The sequence below is a fragment of the Pezoporus wallicus genome, unplaced genomic scaffold (genome assembly GCF_028554395.1).
Source record: "Pezoporus wallicus isolate ANWC-B61680 ecotype Strahan unplaced genomic scaffold, APGP_CSIRO_Pwel_v1 scaffold_6885, whole genome shotgun sequence".
Lineage (NCBI taxonomy): Eukaryota > Metazoa > Chordata > Aves > Psittaciformes > Psittacidae > Pezoporus > Pezoporus wallicus.
In genome coordinates, this window is record NW_026638858.1 from 597,202 (window position 1) to 624,544 (window position 27,343).

Genomic DNA, 27,343 nt, shown 5'->3' on the forward strand with positions numbered 1-27,343 from the left:
ATGCTCATACCATTATGCAGCTCACCACAGAGGGTCTCCTTCTCTGACACACGCAGATCTTGATGGAGTAATTTGCCCTTGTCAAATGATTTTGTGCATGTCCCTCTAAGGTTCTTAGGTTCTTCTTTACTCCACCTCATTCCTTAGGATTGTCTTTTTACACCATCACTGTATTTTTTCAGGCTGTTATTTTCACTCCTCCCTCCCCCACCCCCATCACTTTGACTTTAGACTGAGTTTCCTGCCTTTGTTTCTGGGAGAAAAGATCCATACACAGGAAAATGGGAGTGACTTGTCATAAAGGACAGGAAGGTGTTCCTCTGTCTTTAGGTAATTATCCAAGAGACTGCTTTTTTTTGGAAGTGTTGTGTTAACAAGTGATGACAGAAATATAATGAAAGCATTGGTATGCTTTTGAAGTTAAGAGTTTCATAGCAAGCTCCAAATTAAATGGAATAATTTATTCATCTTCTAAATGGAGGACTGATGTTTTGTGGAGCTGGGAATACTGGAACAGCCTTGATGTCCAGTGCCTATTCTAACTGCTGAACCACTGGGTAATGTTTTGGGAGGGCTAGTTGCTAATCTCGGAAGTACTTCCAGTCTGAAATGAAGATTAGAATGCTCTGATTAGAGGAATTGTGGAGATGCCTATCACAACTCGGCTACAGTAAAAAAAAAGTGATTTTTTTTCTCTTGTAAAAACTAGATCCTCTCCTCTAGGCAGAGGCTTAGTGAGACACCATGTAAACAGATGGTGTATCTTTTGGCAGCTGAAGACAAGTGCTAGTGAAGGCCTGTGTTCCTGCTTGCAGTTTGTGAGCACAAGTACATCTCCATTTCTTGCAGACTGCATTAGCTTCCTACAGACCTGGTTGCTAACCTGGTACAGAAGTACAACATTGCATGTGCAGCTGCAAGCCGTGCACATGAATTTGTTTTCCAGTGCTTCTAAGCTTCAAATAAAAAGCCTATGTTTCAAGGGTAGATATTAATACAAAGTCTCCAAAACATTAATGATTGAAAGGGCAAGGAAGATCACAAACTCTCCATTATAGATCAGTCACTTCTGAATAGGCCACTGACCTCAATGAATTGAGTATAACTATCTTAGCACTGAAGATTTTAATGAACATGTAGGTGATGTTATCTAAGGGAAACTTCCCCTGTTCTTCATCAGATCATTGTATACAGCATTCAGTGTTGCCATTCTTATAACGTTCCTTTAATTTATAGTTCCTCTGGAGTATCAATAGACCAGAAAAGCACCAACTCTAAGGGTTGAGCTGGAAGAATGCATTGTTGGTTTTAAGGTGTTTTAACATGATTCCCTGATTATTCCTAGGCTTTGGCAGCACGTTACCAGTGCAATAAACAAAGGTGATCAAAACAGGGCAACGCAAGAAAAATTCATGCTAGAAGAGGAGCAGAGGAATGCTGCCCGGGAGCGGAGAGAGAACGGCACAGAATGGAAGCCGCTGCTCTTCTGGCATGATGCCATGACTAATGAATGGCGCTACAAATACGAGGAGTGAGTGGTGGAGTGGGGTTGTGAACAGGTCTCACTTCTTGAGCTCCCCAGGGGTGCATAGCAAGGTTACAGACCTGCAATTCCAGTCCTGTCGTTCCCCAAACTATGCCCTGGCTTGCTCTTTCTGAGTTCTATGTCACTATTAGGATACATATTCCTGGTACTAATTGGGAATAGCTGGAAATGAGGGCTTGGCAATGGAAAATCTGCTATGCCATTGGTAGAAATCCCTATTGCTGCAATCAAGCATGAAATCATTTTGCAGAGATTTTCTGCACTGTACAGACAGAGCTGACAACTGTCTTTCCTCCTCTGGCAAAAAGGATGAGGCCTCTGGAGACTGAACCTCCCTCATTTATTGCTAAGAACTCTGAATGTAAGGGGAAGTATCTGTTAGTCCTCACACTACATCTGTGGAAACTCTGGTTACTGTCAGAGATGGGTGCCTGCCCTGATAAATGCAGAGTTAGTGTATCGCTCATAACACACCTGGTATGGGATTCTTGCTTTTCTGATGTTTTTTTTCCTTTGGTCTCTAAAGTTTAAGACCTTGGGATCGTTTGAACGACATTGCCCAATTTGAGAAGAATGGAATACTTCAGACAATGGAAAGACAGTTATCGACAAGAATGTCAAATCACAAAACAACATGCATAAACAATCAAATTACACGGCACAAGGTAAAAAGCCTGGTTTAGGGAATAGAATATTCTTTACGATTGTTTAGATACACAGCCTTTTTCTGCAGTATTTTCATGTAAGCACAGCATAGGCTGAAAGGTTTAATTTGGGATAATATAGTTTATGACTCTAGACCTGCAATATTATACTATTGTTAACTCCAAATAATTACGATTCTTGGTTGATGTATCCTATCTGTTTTGGCATTTTTCTTCCACCCATGTTAGTGACAGTGACTCATACTGGGTTTACACATGACTGAGCTGAACTTCACTGTTCAGTGTTTCCAAAGCAGAAAACTTCCCATAGCAAGGGTGTGAGCAATGTTTTGGAGTACATAGCTGAGATCCTGCAACTTCATTTTTGGTCTTTGCTATCTGCCTTTATCACTTTCTCTTAGATGAGACAAGAAACCTCTCTATATCCTTTCCCTTAAACAGGGATTAAACATTGCATTAATGAAAAATGAGTGTTCATTAAACATTGCATTAATCTTTGGAGTAATATATGTCATTCATGAAACACTTCATAAATGCAGAACTGCATAGCCCATATTACACTGAAGAACTCTAATCTTACTGTGTACATAGTCTTATTTTATAATACCCTGAATCTGAATGTCTCTGAAACAGTGGCAAAGTTGAGGTTCATAACTGCTTTACAGATCCTCCAGTGAAAAGTTTGAGTCAATGTGCTTGGGGTTGCCCATCTGAGAAGTAGGGAGAAACTTTCCAAAGTGCATCAAGAAGTTGGGCATAAAAGTTCTGTGATATTTAAATACTTCAGACACTTTCTGAAAAGTCTTCCTCAGGAATTTTATTGTATATTTTTATTCTTTTTGTCCTTTCTGTTATGTACCTGTTTGGTAGATGTACAACTCAGAAAAAAAAACTATAAAGTTCATCGCTAGTATGTGTCAGTTAAAGCTACAGAAATAATTTGGATGGGATGTCATAGGGATGTTATCATTTCAGAAAATGCTTCTGTACAGGGCATAAAATACCTTTAAGTAGCTGCCATGAGTCCAACTACTAGGAGTTGCTGAGAAAGCAATCAAACTTTGCAATCTCACAGATATGTCCCAGCACCCCAAACTATGTTGTTTAAAACCAAACATTACTTCAATTTGACGGTGACCCAGTCTCTTTTAATCCCCGTTTTATCCAGAGGTCTGGCAAAGACTGCAGACACCGCAAAAGCAGCGACCAGCCGTCCAACCATAGCCAGAACACAGAGAGCAGCTGTTCGACACCAGAGTCTGTACAGGAGCTCTCAGATGATGATGGCAAGTATTTGGGTATCACTGGGTCAGGCTTTAATGTTGCTCCCTCAGAACCTCAATTCCTCAAGGACATTTCCTGACCCTGTTGATACCATGGGCCCAATAGCCCACATGCAAACACAGAAAATATTCTGCTCTTCGTACCTCCTGCTTCTCTTTCTGCCTTACCCTATCAATGCCAACAAGGGCTTCCCAGCTCCTGGCACAAATATGTTGGAAAAATACACTGACATTCCAATCAACAGACAGGAAACAGGCTTAGTTTTTCATTCCCTTTTCTTAGCCTTTGTTGGGGGTGACCTTGAATGTTTCAGAGATGAAGGCAGGTGTGAGCACTTCATTCTCCTCCGCTCAGCTAGGGAGCATGCTGCAAAAATTGTTTTCTGAGAGCTGAAGAAAAGCCCTTAGCAGTGTCACGGGACCTGTTCCACTGACTTGGGTCTTCAGGGTAGAAGATCCTGTCCCATATCTCCTTCTCCCCGTGTTTACTTCTGAAAGTGTCCCTCCTGCCTCTGTCAGTTTGATCACAGCCAAACCATTTGCTGGGTGAACCAGAGCTGGTGATGCAAAGCAGTGTCCTTCAATATTTTGTCACAGGGTTTGAAAGCCTGTGCGCTCAGTGTGGGAAAGAAATTAATCACCTGAAGGAAATTCATTCAGCCATCTTATCCCTACAGAGAGCCCAACAGGACATACACAGGTAACCAATTTATCAAATCAATGATCTTAATGAGCTAAAAACAGCTTGTGGCATTTAACTCCTCCACTGCCACATTATCAGCTGCAGGGGTGTTTCAGTAACCTGTTAACATACCATAATGGCAAACACATCCACTACTTGAAATAGTGAGGAACTCTCTTCCTCCTAAGGCTCTTTATGGGGCAGAAAGCATTCCTCAGCATGTTAAGCATCTCTTGGCACTCCCAACTGCAAAACAGCTGCAGAAGTTGGGAGGGGCTGGGCCAGGTCCTGGCTCTAAATAAATCTCTGCCAGGCAGGAAAGCATGGGGTCTCCCTTCTCATCAAGTATGTTATGAATTTGCTCCATTTGCTGCAGAGGTGCAGGTGTGTGGCCTGAAAACTGGGCTCCATGGGTGAAAAGCACTGAATTCCTGCTTTTTGTATAAATGGCTAGTTGCTGTCTGAGGAAAGCAGTGAGGACACCTGCTTAACCTACTGCTGGCAAAGGGCTTTGCCCTTCAGACTCCTGTGGGGAGGGCAGGGAAGGTATTCAGTGTTACATCTGCTCCAGGGACCCCTGCTGATTCCCCTCTGCATGAGGATTATTACCCAGCCCTCCTGGGGCTTCACTGGAGTGGGATCACTTGAGGTCCGCTGTTTCTGAATGCCAGAGCCATCGGTGATATGTCTTTAGATTTCCTCTGCTGCTCTTGGGTGTGTCCAGGGCAAGTCCTTGTATTTGGAAAGTTAGGGCATAGGTTTGTGAGTGGGGCCCACATGAAGAAATTTCTTGGGGCTCATGCCCTTACATCTTCTCATGCCATCCAGCATGCTCTGCCTGATCCAGCAGGAGCCACAAGTACTTATCTTTCTGTCAAAAAGACATAAAGTCTGAGGGGTGCAGTGCTGTACCCATGAGGGTGTCTCTGAAGTACAGGGATCCTTCCTGGAGTGGAAGCTCAGGTGTGGCTGCACACCTCCATCTGACACACAAATAAACATGCTGCTTTCTTTTCCAGAAACCTCAGTGCTCTGAACAAAAAGTCCTTCCACAAGAAAGTTTCTTCTGAAAGCTTCCTCCTAGACTCTTGCTGTTGGTTTCTCCTCTGCATCTTTCTTACGTGTCAACTATTCATTAATTATGTCTTCAAATAAAGTCACTACGTTTGGCAGCAATAATGATTACTGGCTGCAGGAGGGGAGTCACTCGTGCAAGAAGCCCAGTGAGGTACCAAAGCACTTTAGAACCAACGCGGCACAGATGTAAGAAGTTGAAAAACAAGGTTAAAAAGGGACCTAGGAACCTGCAAAACTTTGTTCCTGCAGATTATGTCATTTTTGCCTTTTACATGTACATCTTCAAGGACCTCTTAACCTGTATGGGCCTTAATGCTGAAGCCAAATGTAGCTTTAATTGTGCAATTTGTTTTCTATGTCTTGTCATTTTTTGATGCAGTTAATAATTACCCAGCAGTATTGGTACCTTCAAAATGGTAAACACTGCAGCATTTTGGAAAGGTCATGCCAGCTGGGGTCATAGCTGTTTGAGTGAGAGAGTGCAGCTGGGGAGCTGTAAAGAACCCATGTCTATGGTGCCTGTCCGGCTGCCTTTGATTATGGGAGGGAGCACACTGGGTCCAAAACAATCCACCCCCAGGATATTAAGTCATGATCTGTTTTGTCAGCACACACAGAATGGGACCTCAGAATGTTTTTTGTTTCCCATTCCACGGAAACTGTAAATATGCACAATTTCCTAGAGCCATTCCTCTTTAGGAAATGGGAAGTCTTTGATGAAAGCTCCTTGTTTGTTTACAGAGCTGACTGATGTCCCAGATGAGGCCCATCAAGTGTAGCATCAGACACGCCTGTTCATAAAACCTGGTCACTTATTGTTACTATTTGCTATCTGGCTGTTTTATAATATCACACACTAGCATTGTAGAGAAGAATCCACTACCCCAGGGTAGGTGAGAAGGATAGGAATGATGTAGATGTATGTGTGTTTGGTCTTAGGCACATTTATTGTCAAAGGTCAGGAAGGAGGAAAGGTTTTGCCACTGCATTCTTCAACTCTGTTAATAGTCTTCCTATTTTACACCATTTTTTAAAGATTTGCAATATTTTCTGTAGACTGTGGACAATACTAAGCCTCTCTTTTCTGGCCTGAAGTAGTTCCAAGTGGTAAGTACTGCTATATATACAGCCTTAAAATACTTAGTGGTGGTGCCAGTCTGGGCTATCTTTCAATGTAAATGTTTCCAAATTTTTAAGTACATTCCTTGTCATATTCCCCAGTTAGGGGAACCCTGTGCTTGATATGTTGAAATAAAACTACACACAACTTTCAGTGGCTGTCTCTGTGACAAATTATTTGTGTGTTTGAACTCAGGTTTGTGTTTTATAGTGTTCTACAAGTAAACATCTTTTAGGCCATGCTTTTCTAGAGGAAAAGCTACAGGAAAAGGTCTTCAAGAATCTCAGACATAGGCCCTAAGTTAGAACAGCATTAGCATTTTGACATCCTCTGGCTCATATTAAGCCATGTCTTCTGACTGTAACAACTTCCTCAAAATAGAAAGAAAAGTGGTTGCCTTAATTTTTCTTGTTGTACATGTAAATGTACAGACTTGTTGGGATTAGAAAACCTTTTATATTAAGGAAGTAAATTGATACTAGAGAACAGATAGTTCCATGGAAAGAACCGCATCCCTCTGACATAAATAGATGGGATAAGAACTGCTATCCAGAAACTGACATTCAAGAGATAAATAACAAATAATAACAGGTGAGAGTGACTTTGCTATTAGCAAAAGTCTCCAGAAAGCCAAAGAATTCTTCATCCCTGAGGAATCATCCTTACAGAACGTCAGAGTTCTCAATCCTTGTCAAATGCCTGTTTGAAGGACATCATCCCAGTCACTCCTTGCTGAGGAAGTCTGACCCTTGCCACACATGATCTAACCATCTGTGAGAGGGGGTCCCCCAGCCTCTGCCTGTGAAGGAATGTTCAGCCACTAGTAACACCTGTGTGGCTACGCAGGGTCCAGTAGGCAATATGGAAGCGTTTGCTCCTAATGCTGTGCAAACACCTCTGCTACTTTCCTGCCTAAATCTCCTTTTGAATGCTTCAGCAGGTCACATGTCTCTGGCTGTCAGCACAGCCTTCCTCATCACACAGCCCCCTTCTGGACCATGTATTGCAGTTACTGCTTGGAGTCTTGTCTCTGCCATACGGACATTTACATCTCTTGGGTGCAAATGTATTCTGGGTTTGAGAAAGTTACTAAAAATTAAAAATAGATCCCTAAACCCACCTGAACCAAAGAGAAGCAGTGCTTAAGAGGAGGCCTTCAGGAACTTTGCCTTCACTGCAAAGCGAATGCCTGAAATTCTTTGGATCAATTCCATTTTACCAAGCTACACACCCATAGGGATTTCACTGCGACTTGTTACTGTAGTTAAATAAAACAAATGCTGTTACCATGAGAGGAGCAGTTCAATGAAAGAAACTATTAACCTACATAAACTAATTATGCATCAGTAGAGAAGGAGTTTCCTATATTTACTGCTGCAGGGAATTAAAAATAATCCAGAAAGGAACAATCTATAAATCCTTGTGCTATTAATTTTAATCCAATTTCAACATCTGGAGGTGAATGTTCCTACATGCCAGTTATGTGCACATGAAGGATGAAAGGTATTCTTGAGGAAAATCATGGTCAGAAATGTCATTTCTCTGTTGAAAAGCTGAGAACCCTTTCAGGGCTTTAGAAGCCCAGTTTGTGCACATTTGGAAAAATTCTCCTTCCACTCTTGCACCTCCTTTTCGCAATCCATGGGCAGCCAGCCCAGCGGCAACATGTGAGCTTTGGGTGGGGAGACACGAATTGGACCATTTCATAATGTGGTTTCCTCCTGCTCTTAATACATGTAAAATGTGGTACTGGGTTTTGCGTCTCCTAAGGCATGACGTGGGGCTCCTTGACCCCTGTAGGTGGGCAGTGTGCTGTCGGGACACACATTCCCATTTGGCTTTAGTCTGAGAACAATGCTGTTATTGATAATGTTTTATGTGTTTGCAGACGTTTTAGTTGTTGCTCAGTAGTGCTTACCCTGATCAAGGGCTTTTCAGTCTCATGCTCTGCCAGTGAGGAGGGACACAAGAACGCGGGAGGAAGCAGAGACAGGACACCTGACCCAAACTAGCCAAAGAGATATTCCATACCACAGCACATCATGCCCAGTATATAAACTGGGGGCAGTTACCTGGAAGGCCCAGATCGCTGCTCAAGTCGGGCTGGGTATCAGTCAGCGGGTGGTGAGCAATTGTGTTGTGTGTCACTTGTGTTTATCGTTTTTTTTTTCCTTTACCTTTTTAGTTTTATATTCTCTCCCCTTGGTATTTCCCCTATCATTATTATTATTGGTGGTGGTAGTAGTAGTTCTGTATTATACTTTAGTTACTGGACTGTCCTTATCTCAACCCGTGGGTTTCATTCTTAAGATTCTCTTACCTATCCGGACGGGCTTAAACCACGACATAGCCCTCTTCTGCCCTCAGGAGGGCTCTTGCGGAGGGCTCTGAGGCCCGGTGGCAGAGGGCGGGGCCGGTTCGCTCTCCGCGACGGCGGCTATAAAGCTGCTCGGGACGGACTTGTGGTCGTGCTGAGTGCGGGGCGGAGCGCGGCGGAGCGCAGCGCAGCGCTGGAGTGAGGCAGGTGCGGCTATGGCAGCCGGAGGGACTGTGGGCCTGCTGCTGGTGAGTACTGGGGCCGTGCTGCTTCGCGCCGGGCCTGGGAAGGCGGGAGCATCTGTGGTCGTGTTCGCTGTTTGCGAGGAGGGGCTCGTCCTCCACTTGCTCGCCGCCAGTAAACCTGGTACCTGGCCGCAGCCAGTGGAGTAACGTGGAGGAGCCTCGCGGGGTTTTCTGCTCTTCTCTTCCTCAAAGGAACTTAGTAATTTGCCTTAACTCTCTCTTTTTCCTGTTGCCTGTAGTTTCGGGAATCCTGAGTTAATAACCGCTTCCTTGAATTTAGGGCGAGGAAGCGCAGCAGCTGCGGGTGTAAAGCCAGCCCCGGACTGCGGGGTGCAGAACCACCTGCGCACCACGGGGTGGGGGCAAGTCTCACCTGTCCCCGCGCTGTCTTTCGGAAAAAAAAGAAAGTTACAAGCCAGGAGTGAGCTCTTCAATAGCCCTACACGTAGTCTGCTTGGGAAATTGGTGGTTTTCTCAACTCTGCGATTGTGGAAAAGACTTTTCGTGCCGCGGGGAGAGAGTTGAAAGAGCCGAGTCGGGGAGCGGGGACTCCCCGTTTCAGCTTAGAAATTGGCCGCCGATGGCAATTAACTGAGGGAGGTTCCGCCGCCGTCGCTTCCCCTCCTCCTGCCCGCTTCGCCCTTTTTCTGAGCGATGTGTAGTGGTGGCCCGGAGCCCACGGCACCTGAGCGAGCCCCGCGCTGATCGCCTCGCACCTGGGTGTCGGAGAGGGTCGGGCGGCCGCGGGGCTCTTAATACCGGAATAAAATTAAAATGTAACGAGTTCCTAACGTTCATGTGGCCACAGTAAGTTATTTTTGTTGGTGACTCAACTGCGTGCCTTCTACTGAAGATTACAGTGCTAGTGAGAAATGTTGGATGAGGTTTGTGGGGCGTTTCCTCCATTTTGCTGGAGAAAGACAAACGCTGATCCTTCTGGATTAACAAAGTGCGAGGAGGGAGAAATTAATCCCTAGCGCAAGGTCTCGGCCTCTGAAGTTCAACTGCAGTGAATTGGTAAAAATAGTTTAAAACCAAGGCGGGGATACGGGGCAACGATTGCCTGAACCCTGCCAGCCACAACCGTAACCCCAGTTTTGTGATTGTAATTATCGCTGAGAGAGGCACACTTAGCAGAAATTAGTTTGGGTTTCCTTTGTGGCTTTCTCATGAACTTCTGAATGTGTTTTCATTGAAGTCTTCACAGGAACCCTGAGATGGTTATCGTGTCCTGGGAGGATGAATCACTCCAGCACTTGCTCGTTTCCACTGTAGGTTTCACTGCTGGTAATGCCTGGAGCCCGAGGAGCAGAGCATTGTGGAGACGGGGAGTACTTAGCCGAAGATCACTGCTGTGTATTTTGTTCAGCAGGTAATACCTCTAGCAGTTGTAGCTGATACTGGGCATGCTTTTTTACCCCGTGGAGGTGACTGTGTTACTGTTGGTTTTACATTGAATGTGGTGAACATGTAAGTCTGATCGGAGCTGTGGCAACTTGGTGCTGTTAAGGCAGGGCTCTGTTTTGAAGCCCCTTGTGCAATAGGTGATGACTGGAAAACGTGCCTTAGCAGCGAGCCAGGAGACCTCTGCATGCTGCTGCCGAGGATGAAGTGTTCAAAGTCGGGTTTTTCTGTGGCATGTTTTGTTTGCTGGATTTTGTTCATTTTTATGGTGTTGGATTTTGTGGGGTTTATTTTTTTGGGGGGGGGGTGGCTGGTTTTTTTGGTTGTTTTTTTGTTGTTTTTTTTCTTAAAGGGTCCTTGTAGAATTCTGATGTTTCTGTATCTGCAGGTAAAACTTTGGTTTGCCTTTCCTCCCCCCTCCTTGCCCAATGTGTGCAGAGTTCACAAGCCTTGCGCCAAGAAGCACACTGCCCTTAATGTACTGGGGGGGGCTATCAGGTGTATTTGGAGATCCTTCAGACAAAGGAGAAGAGAGGGTGTTACAGGCAATTCTCCATGTGCTCCTTCAAGGAGGATGACACTGGCTTTGCATCATCCTAGTCCCTCCATGTGTCCTGGTGGAGGCCTGGCTGGATGCCTCGTTTGCCCCAACTCCCTGAGCAGTAAATGTGCCTCCTGACCCTGCTGTGCTGTATGCTTCACATGGCACACTGCTCGCTTGTGAGGAGGAGGTTTAACTTTCATAAAAAATGGCTTTGTGTTGTAACATCCTGTTGCAGTCATTTGCCTATGAAATGATCCCTTGTGATCGCTGCCGATTCTCCTCTTCCACAGGTACTTACGTTGCTCAGCACTGCAGAGCTCCGCATTCGAGAGGAATATGTGTCCCTTGCACTGAAGGAGTAGGTTATACCACCCATGAGAACGGCTTGGAAGAATGCTTGTCATGCAGACAGTGCAAAGATGGTACCAAAATCAACTTTGAAGCCTTAACCCTTCCCCCCTTTTTAATGTGGGAAGCCTGGTCCTATGGCTTTTTGCACTTCCAGCCATTGAGAATATTGAACTTATAAATTGTCTTTATGGCATGGGTATAATTTTTACACAGTTGTACAGTCACAACTTTTGTAACTTGTATTTTATTTTTAGATCAGACAATTTTGAGACCGTGTACTCCAACACATGATACTGAATGCCAGTGCAAACAAGGGTATTTCTGCCCTGCCGAGGGCTGTGAAATATGTCATAAATGCAGTACAATGTAAGTTTAATGAATAAAAGTGACTGATTTCCTTCTAGGGAATGTTTACAGTTGTAGCCAAAACTGTGCCAATACCGAAGCCATGTTATTAGGCAGTAAATAATGGCTCTGAAGCCAATAGCATTATTCATGCATTTAAATTTTAGATGTCAAAATATGTGAGGTTGAGACCTAGAAAGGTACAGATTTTGGTATTGTGGTGCTTGTTGCTTATAGCTGTAATCTTACACTTTTCATGTTTTCAGATTATTGCTGTTCCATGTACACAATTGAATGAGCTCTGTATCAGCCAGTCAAAAATTTCAGGAGGTAGAGCCACCTGTTGAAGGAAACTAATTGTGCATGAATAATGCATCTACTTTGTGTGGTTTTTCCGTGCCCCTTAGAGGCTAAGACACATGAGCTTTATCTGGTTTTCTTCTATTTAATCTTGCAGTTTTATATTGGGTTGCTGAAGATGCACTTCTAACAGAGTTAGCTGTTTAGACATGTTTTCTTCATGTCTCTAAGCTCTGCCCAAAAAAGATTTGCATGGGCAGAGCTGCATATTGCTGTGGAAATATAGATACAACCCTGTGTTGCCATCCACTTCAGGTGTCCGGAAGAAAAAAAATTTGTGCAGACTTGCAATGCTACTATGGACCTAGGATGTGGCTTACCTGATCAAGGTCTGGTACACAAATACCACTTGGCTTGGTTTGTTGGGTTGCTGGCTTCAGGCTAATGACACCAGAGCAGCCTGTAAAACAGTGGCTGTATTACTGTGACATATTTAAGAGCTTCTGTATTTTGATTTGGGAATTACTTGCCAAAGACGAGTTCTCAAAGAGGTGGGAGTGGCAAGCAGTCTTAAACCTTACTCTATGAAAAGCTACATCTATTGCCAGGGTTTTCAGAGCCACAGTAGTGACACTGTGGAAAGTAATGGGTAGTGGAAAGATTTCTTTGTTTTCTATATCTGAGAAGCTGCATATGGAGTGGCTTTCCCTCCTGCTGGTGGATAGCGTCTACCAGACTAAAGAAGGAACTGAGTATCAACACTACAGCACCTGAAGCTTGCTGTCATCTTTCATGTACATATTTTCCCCCTTGTCTTAAATGTCTCATCAGAAAGCCTCATAGAAGCTGTATCACAGCTCTGTACAAAGTCCCCTGTTACCTTTTGGAATAATGATATGTGATGTACTTGTGTGTTCTGGGAAGCTCAGGCCCAGTGCTTTTTCCAGTATGAGCTAGCTGAGTCATTGTTCTAGTGCTGAGCTTGGTCTGCTCTTCAGGACAGTAGGGAGGATTTGGGCTTCAGAGTATCTGGTTTGGAGACTACTTCAGTACTGATATTTTTTTTAATTCATTTTTCCATTGCAGGAAGCACAGTTCATGTTTGGATTCCTATTGTGATAAGTTTGTTTGCTCTTGGATTTTTGCTCTTCTGTCTACATAGACAGCTAAAGTGTAATAAAGGTAACTGCTTGATTACTATCTACAAGCTTTCCAGAACTAGGCAAAGTGTGCACTAAGGCTGTCCCAGGTTTTTGTGTTAAATTATATTGGACCAACTTAAGCTCTAGTTCATTTCGTATGCAATTTAATTAACTCTCATACAATGGTGACTAGCTTTGCTCAGTAAATGAAGTACATTAACTGAGTTTCCTTACTTTGCTGACAGATGCTTTTGCTTCAAAGCCAGATCAGCATAGCATCCTTAAAAGGACTTTTCCTATCTACTTACACTGTGTTGGCAAAGAGGAATTAAAATCTGGGCACAAGCTCAGATGTATGGGGCAAAAAGTAAAAACTAATTAGATTATTAACCACTTTGATTCTCTGTGTTTGTGGAGATTTATTTTTTTTCTACGAATTTTTGCCCTTTCATCATTTGAGCATCTTAACATGAACATTAGGCTGATAAAGTCATGTGTGAATTATTTATTTTTTTTTTAGTGGAAGTGGAGATATTTTCCTGAGAAACTTCTTTTCACTATTGCATATTAAAATGGTTTTGTAACTAGTTTAGTTAGAATAATGTGGAAAATTATTCTGAATTTTGAATGGTAACTTATTCAAATTATGTTTTTACTGTTGGTATTAAAGTACAATTTCTGCCTTCTCCTGTAGTATTGCAATAGCCCACAACAATGCTAAGAAGCATAAGTTGGAGGTGGGAGAAGTGGGGAGGTGTAGGAATGGAAGTGTGGCTTAAAAGCCAAACTGCATCATGTGGTCTGAATTTAGCCAAGTGGGATGCTTTATTCCCTGTATGAAGGCATGGTGTTTGTGCTGTTGATGGAAGCTAAGGGTAGTACTCATGAAGTACATGATAGATGAGGAAAACTACGTGGCTTGTATTGGAGCTTTTTTGTGTTTGTTACAGATCTGTCTAGTGCACAGAAATCTTATGTGAATTCAATTATGGTTAAGTTGCTGCAATTCCTAAAAGTTTCTTAGACACTTTTCTTGTTTTTCCAGCTGCTTCACCTGTTAAAGATGCAGAGAAAGGTCTGGTAAGTATGTGATGGAGCCAAGCATTTCATCTCGGTTTTGTGCAGCTTAATTGTACCTGATCCACTGCTCTTGATTTTTTTTTTTTTTGTCTCACTGTAGAACTCTGATAGGATGCATTCCTGGATGCAACAAGCTGTGAGTCATACAGGGCCAGAAGTTAGCAAGGGCCTGATGAGTTCATTAGCTGCATGTGCCCACTGCAGTTCACCTTTACAGTACTTCCCTTGGAAACATTCTAGAGCCCATGCCCAGGAAATTTTGAAACTGGAAAAAAAATAGGTTAAGTGCAAGCTTTCACTTTAAACTGTCTCCAGCTGACACCGTGATCCAATTTAGTTCTTTGCTGCTTCATGTGTATATGCCCCAGGCAACATCAGCTATCACTTGCCTGTGTGGTGTTCTAGCTTCCCTTGCATTTTTGACTACAAAGTTGTTTGTTCATAAGGTTGACTTCTCTTGATCCAGGGAAGTGACTGAGTCTTTCTGCCTTTGGGCTTATGGTATAAGCTGCAGACCAGGACCTGGCAGTCTGACTTCTTGGTCCTATGGAGTCCCGCAGGGACAAGGGGTTCAGGGTTCTGAGCATACCAGCTGTTCAGAATTACATCCCTGGAAAGGGTTTACCAAGCTAATGCTGGCTGCTGGTATATGTTTTACTTGAAAGCCAAGTTCACCCTGGCCTCCTGCAGGCAGACACTATTTCAGAACCTTAATGTTTCAGACTAAAGATTATTTTTAGTCTAGCACTTTGCAAGATAAATACATTACTAGCTTGTGTTTAGCTAGTCTATTCAGAAGCTACACTCCCAACATTACAGTAAGGCAAAAATGAGCTCAGTCTTCACTAGTATACTTAATGATGTGTAACACCAAGCTGCAAAACAAGCATTTGTCCTGATGAGGATCTATAGAAAAGCATCCAAATTCCTCTGGTAGCATATGTATAGCACCTTCTCCTGTTGCCTTTCTTGTCCCCTCTACAATACATGCACTATTTACTTCATGTGTGAGCTCTTGTCCAATCTTACTAGTTAGAAATTTCAAATAATTAAGTTCTGCTTAATTACATCAAAAATACTTGAAGACTGGGGAAATGGAACTGAAAGATAAGTTAAAAACATCACTTTAAAGTCTTATTTTTAAGGTCTATAAGTGACTCAAATACGTGAATCACCAATAGCTTTTTGTTGTGTTGTCTCTTCCCCCACAAACTGGCCTGATCTGCAGTACTTCATGTATTTGTAGAAGCTGATGAAGAAATGTGACAGAAAACCTGGTAAAAATGCTGCAGCATAGGAACAGGCAACTCTAACACCTCTTTAATCTGAATTAAAAAAATGGTAGTAGAGTAATACGGTCACAAGTTGACGTATGGTGATGCTTAGCTCTGATACAAGAGTTGTCACAGACTTGAATTGCAATGCCTGCCCACTTGGAGTGTTCATGTTACTATAACCATAAGCTTATTTGCCAAGGAGAGTTACACTGATGCAATCTGCGGAACAGGTGTGGCACCAACACACTGTCCTTCCCTAAGTACCATTGAATTTATACTGTTGTTTAAAAACAAACCAACCAAACCTACTGCTAATACTTTATTTCATTCTAAAATGGAGCAGCAGCTATTAGTCAGCCATGCTGTGTGCCTTCAGTTGCTCAGTTGCCTATTTAAGAACTATATAAATAGGATCAACTTGTTTAACCTGTTTGCACCCTTACACAAAGTGGATTCAATGACAATGATGTGCAACTACATGAGTGATGCATGGGGTGGTTCCCCTCACATCCCTGCTTATGTCTGTTGGCCACATGGTGGTGTTGCACATGGGTCACTGACCTCCTGCAAACAGAAATCACACTGACTTATGCTCCTGTGGAACTGTACCTTAAACACAAGTCCATTGGAACAACAGTTGCTTGTTACACTCATTTTCTACATTATAAAAAAAAGTATAGCTTTCCAGTCTTAGCACTAGGTGATGTGATAGATAGTATTCTGCTTTGTACTTGTGCTGTTCTTAATGAGTTGGAGTTATACTCCCTGTCATATGCTTGTTTAATGTATCAACAATGCTAAAAATGATGCAGCTCTCCTCGCTTGCATCCCTCTTTGTCCCGTCACAAATGTACTGATATCCCCTTTCAACTGATTCTAGTTTGAGAATGTGCAGAAAAACTAATCCAGCCAAAAAAGCCCAAGCTAGTGCACTTACATGAAGCTGATGGGGTGTTACCAGCTTGACAAAAGCTCTGTGAGCATCAGCGTTGATACAATGGTAGGCTTGAGGGTCCTGTTGTTGTTAAGTCAGCTCAGGTGTGGCAAGGCAGTTTAATTTTTTCCTGCCTCAGGAAGGGTGCATACTTTCCACACCTACGAGAGGAGAAAGCAGCAACAGACGTCAATGAAAACACTAAGAAAAGTTTCCCGTGAGCCTTACTCTGCAGTCTAGTGGTAGCAGAACAGTCAGCAAAGTGGAGAGTTGAGGCTTGGAAACCATTTGAAGTCCATGTCTATCAAGGTCGTAACTTTTGCATGTTTGTAACTTTGCCAAATCAGCAGCTCTCCTATTATTTCTCTGACATCTGGTGACCTCAGGTATTCTGTTTTCTTCCTACAGACTGTCCTTGAAGGCTTACCTATGAAATGTATCATAAAAGTCTAGCATTGTTTGGGTTGGAAGGGATCTTATAGATCATCTAGTTCTAAACCCCTGCATGGGCAGGGACACCATCCACTAGAGCATGTTGCTCAAAGTCCCATCCAGCCTGGCCTTGAAATATGTTCTTATTCTTTGTAGGAGCCTGAGGGCAGTACTGAAAGCCTTATTTTACCAGAAGTGGAGGCACCTGCAAACAACACAATCAACCCAGAGGATGAGAACCCTGACAGCCCAGAAGACCAAGTGCAAACCAGTGTTAACCTGGAAGTGAAAAACACATCACCAGAGGAAAATAGTGTTGTACTCTCTGAGAGGGGCACCAGTCTGTGTGGCATGAAATGCCAGGTAGAAAGTTGCTGGAGGAGGTTTGCTGAGTTCTCACGACCAGCAAAAACTGGTCAGAATCCTGCTTTTCATCAGAATGTCCCATCTAAAGGCCCAAGAGTTAGGATGCCAGCAAATCGTATGGTAAGTGTGTGTGGGAAGCGATCACTGTATTTTCTCTGATAGGTGTAGAATCTTACTTGAGTTCTTAATTATTCCATGAGTCATGGATGTTGTTTACAGGCAGAATGATATGGAAGAGAAAGCTTTGCCTTAAGGATGTAACAGAAAGTATGGGAAGTGATACCTTGGGAAAGTAAACTTCAATCCCCCACTTATCCTGCTCTGCCTCTCTCATCTCCTTGATCAATATTTATACAGAAGGTATTCTTCTGCAGTAGCAGCAAATGTCTTGCCTTGTTGCTTCCCTTTGGAGCTAGTAGCATGGCTATTTCAGGCTGCAGTTTTCTTTATTCAAATACTTTCAGCTGTGCTGTGACATCTGCTCCGTTCTCCCTTATTGGTGTGTGTGCTGTGGAAGTAAGCTATCAAATGGCTCAGGAACAGTTGTGAGTGACGTGGTCTGATATGTTGGAGTAATGGTCCAACTTTGCATTGCAGATACAAGAACCACAGTGTCAAATAATTGTTAAAGATCTCTCTCAAAATGGTGAGTATTCCTTAAATTGGCAGGTTTTGGAATTTGTTTTCCTGTTAACTGTAGTCTACTTCAGGAATAGTGTAGGGAGGCCAACAAATATTGCTTAAAGCTATAAGGCTTTCGGTTTATTGTAAAATATGATGAAACAGGATTGTTACTACATTTGAGAGGGGTTGTAATACCTGTGGTGAATTGTTCTACTTTATAAAGCATGGCTTTTCTGCACAGGAGTATAGTGCAGTCATGCTTTTAAGAATAAGAAAGGTACAAAATTTCTCTGTGTTAAACAAGTCTGCATTGCAGCAGTGTACTCTGCCTTAATGAGTGAGGTGTAGGTCAGAGCAGGACATCTTTCTGTCAAATGTCTGCTTACATGAAAGACTACATTGAATCCCCATACATTTACCTCTACCCACCAAGTTGGTGTGCTGGATCTCCAAGCAATGGGTTTTGCTTATGCTGGTCTTTGCATGGCACATCTAACCAGTAACATAGTGAAGGGGTTAAAGCCTACTGCTGAGTAACCCTATTATGCTTAAATAAAGATGTGCAGGACAATAAAAGCTGCCTCAAAACTATACTGAATGGTGTCTTAAGAAACTACTTTTGCAGTATGTAGATTGATACTTTTAGCTTCTTTCAAGACCACTCAGTAGGAAACCTACTTGTCCCACAGCTTCTTAGGTGCCAAACCTGGCCTTGCTGCTGCTGTTTGGTCTGTGCATATGTTGGCTGAAAATTAATGGGAAAGCAGGTACATTAGCTATGAAAAAAGTCTGTATTTTAAACCCTAAGCTGATGTGTGTTGTGTGTTTTTTCTTTCAGAACTGAGTGATAGCTTTTTGGTCTTTATAAAAGAAGTACCACAGAAAAAATGGAAGCAGTTTATGAGAAAACATCTGGAGGAAAATTCTATTAATAAAACTGTTCATAACTTTCCTAATGATATAGAAGAGCAATCTTATCAGATGCTTCTCCTCTGGAAAAACTCACTGGGGGAGAAACAGTCTATTATTAAGCTACTGGATGAGTTAAGGCAAGTAGATAACAGGGCTTATCATAATGTATTGAACACTTTAAAAAGTAAGAATATTATAAGTAAGTTAGAAGCTACAGATTAATATTTGCAGCTAACTTGGATAATGTTCTTCCTAACATACATATGTCTACAAACTTCCTTTAAATGAGGACATCAACAAACCACTAGGAAAAGCAGTGGCATGGACTTGATAACCTCACCTTCACACAGGGAACTGGAAGTGATTTAACATTGTCGGTGTTCGCACAGGCTCTGGTTGAGATGTTCACTAAGGTCTTTTGAGTTGTATTGTATTAAACTCAGGCGCCAGATGCCAGCTTGGGAGTGAGGAGCCTCCGCTCATGTTTTTTCCCTTTGTGTGAGGCAGATCCATGCTTTTTCTGAGACCAGCCAGTGGGAGCAAAGAAGCTGCCACTGTTTTTGAGAAGATTGCCATGCTTTGTTTCCGGAACAATTGTGTTTTGCTTTGTACTGGCATGTAACTGTTACGTTTGAAGCACAGCAATAAAAGCCTGGCTGAGCCAGAAGCTGGGGTTTTCTTGGACCTTCTTCTCTGCGGGTGGGAAGTGTAGCGGGGGGAGCCCGGCTGTGGTAAACTCCCGCGACGCCACGGCACCTCCAGAAGCGAGCACGACCCCACGACGACAGCCCAGTGGCCGCCCGCTTTGCGGGAAGGCGGTTTGAGTTCGGTGGGGGGTGGGAGGGCGGTGCTCCCTCGTTGCAGTGGTGACGCGATGCGCCCGTCGGAAGTAGCGTAAAGCGGGCGCGGCCGGGCGGGGCGAGGAGACGCTTCCGGGCATGCTGTTGCATCAGCTCCCGTGCGACGGGAGGAGGTAGCAGGATGGCAGCGGCCGCCGCCGAGCAGGGTAGGTTGGAGACCGGCGCTGGGGAGGCGAGGCGAGGGGTCCTCCGGGGTTGTCACGGCTCAGTGCGGGTTGGCGTCGCGGCTCCGCTGCTGTCACGGCGTGAGGTGGGCGTCGTGACGTCATGCGGCGGCAGAGAGGGGAGAACCGGCGACCCACAGCCTTGTCACGGCTGCTGAGACGTCGGGGCTGGAAATGGCGGATGAGGGCCATGGGGCTCTGCTCTGGCAGCCTCCTTAGCGTGTCCCTTGGGGCCCGTCGCGGCAGGCCCCTGAAGTGCGGGGTAGTCAATCATCACGACATGCTTGGGGTAGAGGCGAAGTGTGAAATCAGTCCCTCACACTCATCATTGCGTGGGTGTCCCTTTGGTGGTGGGTGACACAAGCAGCTCCTGATGCAACTTCAGGTTGTTGGGAGCGAGGAGTTAGAAGTGTAGTGCATCACTAGGTCTGAATGTTCATGGGGTAGTGAGAAACATGGATCCTCAAGTTCCGGCTGCATCTTAGACTGGTGCATATGGATCGGAGGATCCGGTACCTTTTGAGACCATGGGAGGCAAATCTTATGATGTCTCACTACTAATGTAAAGGTTAGTGATGACATGTAGTGATCTGTGAAAAAAAAAACACCTTGTCGTTTCTCAGTACTGACGTTTGGAACCAGCTGTTCTGCAGCTTGATGGGTTCTAAGAGATGTTAGATGGCTGCCAGATCGCTTAGTTAGTTGTGCACTGATCACCACATCATCTGCTCTCTTTCACCTGCCCCTGTCTCCCTTACTGTCTTTTTTAGTCATCTGTGTTCTCCCTTGAACTTTTTGAGTCAACCTGAACTTTTTGACTTTTCCAGACTTTTTTTTTCTGGTTGTGTTTTAATGATGGGTTATACTACGCTCTTCCATATGGAAGGAGGACCAGGGTAGTCCTATAATTTTTGACACTACTGTAGCAAATGGAAACTTGGAATACCAGTAATACAGGTATGAAATACCATTATAATATGTAAGGGGTTGGAAATTTCTGTCATTCCAGTTAAGGATCTATAGATTCAAAGATTTTGCCCCTTTTTCTTTGTTACTGAATGTTACTTTGCTCTTTGTTCACCACAAGTAACATTCCTATGTAGGGGAGTCTGGAAACACTTGTTCTTGTCAAGGGGCTGGCTTTTTCAGATGTGTTTTCAGTGTCTTAGTTAAGGTATGTGTCAAAATAAACCCCACTGGAGGCTCAGTTCAAGTGCGCTTTAAGATACTTTTTAGTTAAGCTTATTACTGGGCAAATAGTATTTGCTTTTTTACTGAACTTGTAATTGCTACATTTGGTTCAGGAAAACTGTAAGTGAAACTTGCAGGGCTAAAGTGAGTAGGGCTGACAAGCGCTTCCTTGGTGGGATACTTCATTTTAAAAATCCCTGCTCTTCTAAAGCCTCTATATCTTCGTGTGTGTCTTGAAAGTCCTGGGTGTCTCTGTCTGTGTGTGTGTATGCTGTGTGTTGGACAGATGGGATAGCTGTGTTGGTTCAATTATTCTGAAATTTTTGTGGAAAAGGATAATAATATGTCTCGACTGAGCAGATAGTTGAACTTCCTTACAAAGCTACTGGAGTGACAAGCCAGAATGGTAAATGGCCAGTTTGGAGCCATATTAATAGTGAGACATATTATGCTTACCTTTTAAGAGTTTTTTCAAATCTGAGAAAGCCAAGTTGGAAGAGAAATGACATTTTAAAATATTCTGAAATGTCATAAGATCACTTCTCAGAGAATGCCTCTGCAGAAGTCCCAGAACATTTCAGTTGTCAGCTGATTATGACTGACAAGGTTAGCAGGTTCAGGGAAGCGGAAGCTCAGGAAATCTAATTTTTCCCTGAAGCAAAGTAACTCCCTGTTTTTGTTTCAGCTAGCTTACTGCCTACTTTATGGCTTTTCTGTATGTACTTTGCTGTCAACACTTTCAAGGAACAGAGTTTTCATTTCCAGGTTAATAAAAGTGAAAAATTTCCATCAAATTTGATATTGTATAGGTTACACAGAAGAATATGTGACAATTACATTGCCCAAAGAGATTGAGTAGTGACAATTATTGTATTAGAATTGTATTAATTAATGTCTCTGGTGGAATACTTTCAAAACAACTTTTTAATGTGGGGGAGTGTGGTGTGTCTTACATTATTAATTCTTGTGATTTTTTTAAGATTATTTTGCTACCTCTCAATACTCATACTCAGTGCTTGTTTTCTTAACAGTCATATAATTTGACATCTATGGATCATTCCATTCACATGAAATAACAGTGTTATGCAACAGCTCTGTAATACTCCTGCATTTTGTTTCAGGAAGACAATTCCTAATGCAATTGACTAGTAGCAAGTCTAATTTTTCTGGTTTGGGAGGGGAAAATAGTTGTAGTCAGAGGGAAGGCCTGTTTCTTAGTCTGATTTCCTAAACCAGCAGGGGTAACCCAGGTCAGGCCTATATACATCCATTGGTCCTTCTACCTCAAAACTTTTTGAATCCATTGATTGGTATGAATTACATTTGATGGTGGACTGCCTTTTGCATAAAGTTGGAAGACTGAGCAAAGATGGGTTGTACATGAGGATGGGGGTACTGAAGTGATGGGCAGAGGGGCTGAAGCACTTAAGAGGTACCAGGAAATATTTCCATGGAAGTGTGTGATGAATTAAGGCATTGAGAGACACAGAGAGGAGGGAACTGGTGCTACAGAATATGAATCGCAGGATTTAAAAAAAAAAAAAAAGTTTCTGTAGATTCACTGTTCTTGGTTTTAGTAGTGATGTAAATGAAATCAGAACTGACTTTTATGTATAATTTTTACCAATTTCTTTTGCTTGAAAAGAAGTGGTCCTCTGATATACTGCCTTCCAAAAGATCATCTTACCATATTCATTCTTTCTTCCCAGGAGAGCACCCTGCGCTTCGGAAGAGCTTTCATTTTGTTAGTTCAGCCCAGTTTGGAGCTACTCACAAGAATGCCAGGAATGAGAATTATTTTGTTCTGTATTACTGAAATAATATGCTCAGAGTTATCGCAGAATTACACTGATCACTCAGCACTCTCAAACACAGCAGATTTGCTTTTATCTCAGCATCTGACGGCAGCAGAGAGTAGACCACATCTGTGCTAGCTTTAAGCTAGCTGTCATGGTTTCAAAAGTAGCTGTCAGTCTAGAAAACAAGTTTGGAGCTCAGCACAGCCTGTGAAACCAATGTGGGAAACTCGTATTGGTGCAGTGAGCCTCCCGGGAGCTGGGGAGTGCTATGGCTCAGATGTTGCTGTGCCCTAAGAAACTTTGTTGACAGCTGCTCAGGTGTGTTCATGCTGTACTGCGCTTCCTGTGGTGTGCAGTCATGGATGTGAGTTTGGGCTGAATTTGACTCAGCAATCAGTCTCAACGTAAAGACATCCTCCTGTTAGGTCTCCTGGGCTAACTGGTTTCTTTGATGTATTACACTTTCAAGTCTGCTGTTGCTCTTGCAGTGAGACATAACATCAAACTTTATAATTTTAAGTATTAATGTGTGTGCCAAGATTTCTCAAAGTAATTTTGGTTGCTCTGCTTATCAGGGCTGAGCTGGGACTGACACTCACAGGCAGTATTTGCCATCTCTCCTTACCAAAAGTAGCTTGTATGAGTTCTATCATCTTTGTTGTATTTGTGTGTTAGTTTATGCAGCTTCCCTTTTAGATTGGTTTACAGATGTGGTTGGAAAGCACTTACATTGTTTCAGATACAGTGATCTGCTTCCCATTAGCAGCCTGGTGTGTGAATAATAGTCATAATAACCCTAATAATACTTTGCAAATTGAGTGCTGCTTTCCTTGCCATAGATCTTTAAAGATCTTTTCTTTGAGATATAGTTTAATTTCTACATGGATCATTCTTATAGTACTTTTTTTTCTTTGCCTTCTCTCATGATTCATGGATACGAAATTGACATTCAAGGAAGACATGTTTTAGGTTTCTGTAATTAATGAACATGACTATTTCAGACTATTTCAAACTATTTCATGTGTATAAACATGTGAACTTCTGTGATGATGAACATCAGTAAATATTTAGGAGCCTGAAAAGTTTATAGTAAAACTAACTATGTGAGCTAAAGCTTAATCCCATTCAGCCAGGTAAAGGCAAGCACATAAGGTCTATTTACTGTTATTCCTTATTTATACTGAACAATTGCATACATAGCCACTGAGAAGGGCTGACACTTTGCATGAATCTGACTTTGCTTTTGTGTATGAATTCTAAATATCTTTTGTGCCCTTATGGTTTTGGGTAGGGTTTTTTTTAATTATTATTTTTATAACCACTCGCCTTTTTTATTAGTTCTGCTGGTGTGCCACTATATCTCATTTACATTCAAAAGGGTCAAACACAGACATACTTGGTATCTAGCTGCTGTTTCCCTGTCTTCCTGAGTTCCTGTAGAATATTTTAGTAATGTATTTCCTTACAGGAAGTGAGCTGCTCATAAAGTCTTAACTGATGATCTTTGGAAAACCTTCAGTTCTGCTGTTCCTCACATCCTCTCCTAGCTGTCACTTCCTTATCTACTTTCATCCTTCCCTTTCCAAGAGTGCTGGTCCATGGATGCTTGCAGTGCTTTGGGAACTACTCGTGCAGAAAATGTTTGTACTATAGTGTAAGGAGTAGTGCCTGTGGCAGTGGCTTCTGTTGGGGTTAGGGAGCAGTGACAGGCGGTGTGATACTGCCACTTGCTTCACTGTGCTATGACCTTGACTACATCTTAAATTACCTTCTTGGCTCACTACCTAAGCAGGGTATTGGCTTAATGTTTATACAGTACTGTGAACACAAATGGAGTTGCAGATGTTGAATCACTGTAGGAAAAATGAATGCTAGTTTTACTTAGTGTCTGTGCTAGCCCAAATGCCGTAGCCTCCATACCTACTACTTCATACCCACTGACTTTGAGAGGGCTTGCAGTTACTGAGTGCATCCCCACTAACTCACAGAACCCTTCTTCTGCTCTGTGTTCCTACATTTGTAAACATAGAATCCAGTTGAACCTGTATTGCCTCTATACCAAATCAATCATGGAATTAAAAAATTGCAAGGGAGGAGCACAATCTAATATCCTTTCTGTTCATTTGTGTAGAACTCTTAAAATAGGTCATAGGAGAGGTATGTAAACATACAGCAACAGCATAAGTTTTGAGTTGTAGAGCAAGTAGGAGTAACTGAGCATCATTCTGGGAGCTTGCATGCAGACACTGGTCCTGTAAAGATTTGAGGATATGTTCAACTTCAGTAGACATATTCACAGCCTATCCACATTGTTTAGAATTAATCATAATTAAGTAATTACAGTATGAGTGTTTTAGCAGTGTGGTAAGGGGTGACTGATTAGGTTTGCTGTGTGTCAAGAATTTTCTCCAATTTCATGTAGATAACATTTCTTCATGAAAAGGACCTGTGCTTTTGTCCTTCATACTCTTTGTGAAGATATCTCCAAAAACTTACCGCAGCATGAACATAATCCTATTAATAGGAAATATTAATAGGAAATATACAGTTATTCAGTAGCTTATGTTAAATATACTTTCTCAAATTTTTTGTCAGTTGCCAGAACTAATTTAGAGGGGAGATGTATAGTATAAGGATATATTTTGGTCATGGGATCTCCTTCTTTTAATGCTGACCAAATGTCCTGTGCCTCTCTTTACAGCTTCCAGCTACAATTTTATTCTGAGCATTAGTGAAGAGGAAGCCAGGGTGAAGGCTTTGAACGAGTACCTGAGCACTCGTAGTTATATCCAGGGGTTCACATTTTCACATGCAGATGTGGAGGTATTCAGAAAGTTTTCGAGGCCACCTGTGGACCAGTATATCCATGTTGTCCGGTGGTACAGACACATAAAAGCAATCTATGATGGCAGCAGTGAAAAAAATGAGCCTTGTAAACTTCAAACAAGTGAGTAATATGAAACTGATGGGCAGGTTATAGACTAGCTGACATTGTATTGTTTTTATTGCTGAGAATTTCTAGAAGTTCCCTTTCATACTCTCTTGCACACTATAAAATTTACCGTATCGACTTGTGTTCAAGGTCATGAATACATACAGTTACTGTGCTGTATGTACAGTTACTGTGCATACAGTTCTTGCATGCAGTTACTGTGTAATGGATATATCCTGGCCTATTTGAATGCTAAATCTCTGTTTCAATATTTCTTTGGCTTTAAAATTCCTTAGTGTACAGAATTTGATTATATGTATTTTATTTAAAAAGCCAGCCACTGGATTGTAAAAGAATGTGTGTGTTTTAGCTTGTTCCCTAAAATATCAGGGTTTGCTCAGTCCACTTTTGTTTTGTTTTGTTTTGTTTTGCTTTTTTTTCCCTGAAATTGTAACTAAATAATTGTTATATAATATACAAGTTCATTACAAAGTAAACTGAAAACTGCCTCTTAGGGTTGTTACTAACACTGAATTTCAAAAAGAATGTTTGGGGTTCTTTTTTAACCCTGGCAATTCAGGTATTGCTAATGATTTGAGGAAATACTAAGTGGTTAATCTGGGTCATTGTGTAAGCATGGGTGCTGGCATTTTTGGGAGCTGCATCACTCTTCTGAGTTGTTTTCCAATGAACTAGCCTAATTTAATTGCTCTATAGCAAGATCCTTGCCTGGGTAGTCATGAAATGATAATAATAACACCAGCACCACAGAGCTGTTGTATAGTGCTTGCAATACCTACTAACAGATGCATAATGTCTGTCATTTTTGCTGATGATTGTTGACTAATACTACTCCAGTGCCATCCTCTCATGAGGATGTGTCCTCAATTCCTGTCAGACCAGCAGTTAAAATCAGACTGCTGCGAGTAGATTCTGTATATGTGTGTGTACCTGCATGTGCTTGTTCTGGTTACTGATTTCCTTTTAGCAGTTCAGGGATCTCAGCTATACTGCTGGCTCTAATAGCAGATTTAATGCTGCTAACCAAACTGTTTTGCAGACTTTCATGGATCAGGGTGGAGCAATTAGAGAAAAGGTTTCTGTTTTCCTGTCCATAGAATCTTTAATGTTAAGTCTCTCTTTCTGAAGACTTATGTCTTGTTATCTTTTAGATCTGTGTATATGCATCAGAAGTCCTGAAATGGTGTTCTGCAGTGGTCACTATGAAAATGACGTGAATCTGCCACGTCTTAGACCTTGGATATTTTGTCAGTGTTTTTTTTCAGGTGTGTCAGAGAGCTCATGGGATGGTTTAGAGCAAATGAACTTCAGTTCAACCAGGGGAAAGACTGTAGCTGGCAGAGACATATTTGAACAGACTAAACAGTGTGCCTTTTACTTTGCCCTTGGTGTCTATGTAGTGGATATAATGTGCGCTTAACTCACAAGCTGAGAGCTTTACAGTGCAGTATCTGGTTTTTTTCTTACGTTTAGTGTGGTTTTAAGTAAAGAAAGCTTTACAGATTTATCTTTTATTAGACTAACCCACATAGGCTTCTTTCCCTGAGGGAAGCGTTAGCTGCAATTAAGCATGATAGTGTAATCTTTGTAAATCAAAAAGTAAACATATACCTTGGTATATGATCTGTGTTATGTATAGACTACTTCTGAACTTGAGGTATTATGTTAAGGAGTACCTCATACAATTAAATATTTAGAATAAACACATTTCTGTGGATTTGTAACATAGA

General features: G+C 42.3%; 3 protein-coding genes across 15 annotated transcripts in view; all 3 read left to right on the top strand.

Annotated features, from left to right (window-relative positions):
- OSBPL5 (oxysterol binding protein like 5) overlaps nt 1-6,526 on the top strand; it is a 177,017-nt gene extending 170,491 nt beyond the window's left edge. For all 8 annotated transcript variants that reach the window (XM_057412772.1, XM_057412771.1, XM_057412778.1 and 5 more), the window contains 5 exons: nt 1,346-1,531; nt 2,073-2,211; nt 3,380-3,497; nt 4,092-4,194; nt 5,196-6,526. In XM_057412772.1, the coding sequence (XP_057268755.1) occupies nt 1,346-1,531; nt 2,073-2,211; nt 3,380-3,497; nt 4,092-4,194; nt 5,196-5,331 (682 nt within the window). In that variant the 3' untranslated portion in view covers nt 5,332-6,526. The remainder of the gene's footprint in view (nt 1-1,345; nt 1,532-2,072; nt 2,212-3,379; nt 3,498-4,091; nt 4,195-5,195) is intronic.
- A 2,350-nt stretch (nt 6,527-8,876) lies between these two features.
- LOC130601037 (tumor necrosis factor receptor superfamily member 6-like) lies at nt 8,877-19,313 on the top strand. 2 transcript variants are annotated; one of them, XM_057412839.1, is made up of 11 exons: nt 8,877-8,938; nt 10,211-10,307; nt 11,174-11,305; nt 11,489-11,600; nt 12,195-12,268; nt 12,966-13,061; nt 14,067-14,101; nt 14,202-14,237; nt 16,901-17,230; nt 17,708-17,756; nt 18,573-19,313. In XM_057412839.1, the coding sequence occupies exons 1-11, from the start codon at nt 8,906-8,908 to the stop codon at nt 18,866-18,868; spliced, it is 1,290 nt and encodes a 429-aa protein (XP_057268822.1). In that variant the 5' UTR covers nt 8,877-8,905; the 3' UTR covers nt 18,869-19,313. The 2 variants fall into 2 exon arrangements, with proteins under 2 accessions (XP_057268822.1, XP_057268823.1); XM_057412840.1 differs by lacking the exon at nt 14,202-14,237.
- A 238-nt stretch (nt 19,314-19,551) lies between these two features.
- The window catches only part of CARS1 (cysteinyl-tRNA synthetase 1), a 36,561-nt gene continuing 28,769 nt past the window's right edge, over nt 19,552-27,343 (top strand). For 2 of the 5 annotated variants that reach the window (XM_057412825.1, XM_057412826.1), the window contains exon 1: nt 19,552-19,652. In XM_057412825.1, the coding sequence (XP_057268808.1) occupies nt 19,628-19,652 (25 nt within the window). In that variant the 5' untranslated portion in view covers nt 19,552-19,627. Of the gene's footprint in view, nt 19,653-25,312; nt 25,608-27,343 lie in introns of those variants that run through there. The other 3 variants (XM_057412823.1, XM_057412824.1, XM_057412822.1) reach the window with 3 other exon arrangements.

Coding starts and splice junctions, on each gene's coding strand:
- LOC130601037 (XM_057412839.1), top strand. CDS start 8,906: ATGGCAGCCGGAGGGACTGTGGGCCTGCTGCTG. Junction 17,231..17,707: donor GGATGCCAGCAAATCGTATG/GTAAGTGTGTGT, acceptor TTTGCATTGCAG/ATACAAGAACCACAGTGTCA. Junction 17,757..18,572: donor TAAAGATCTCTCTCAAAATG/GTGAGTATTCCT, acceptor TTTTTCTTTCAG/AACTGAGTGATAGCTTTTTG.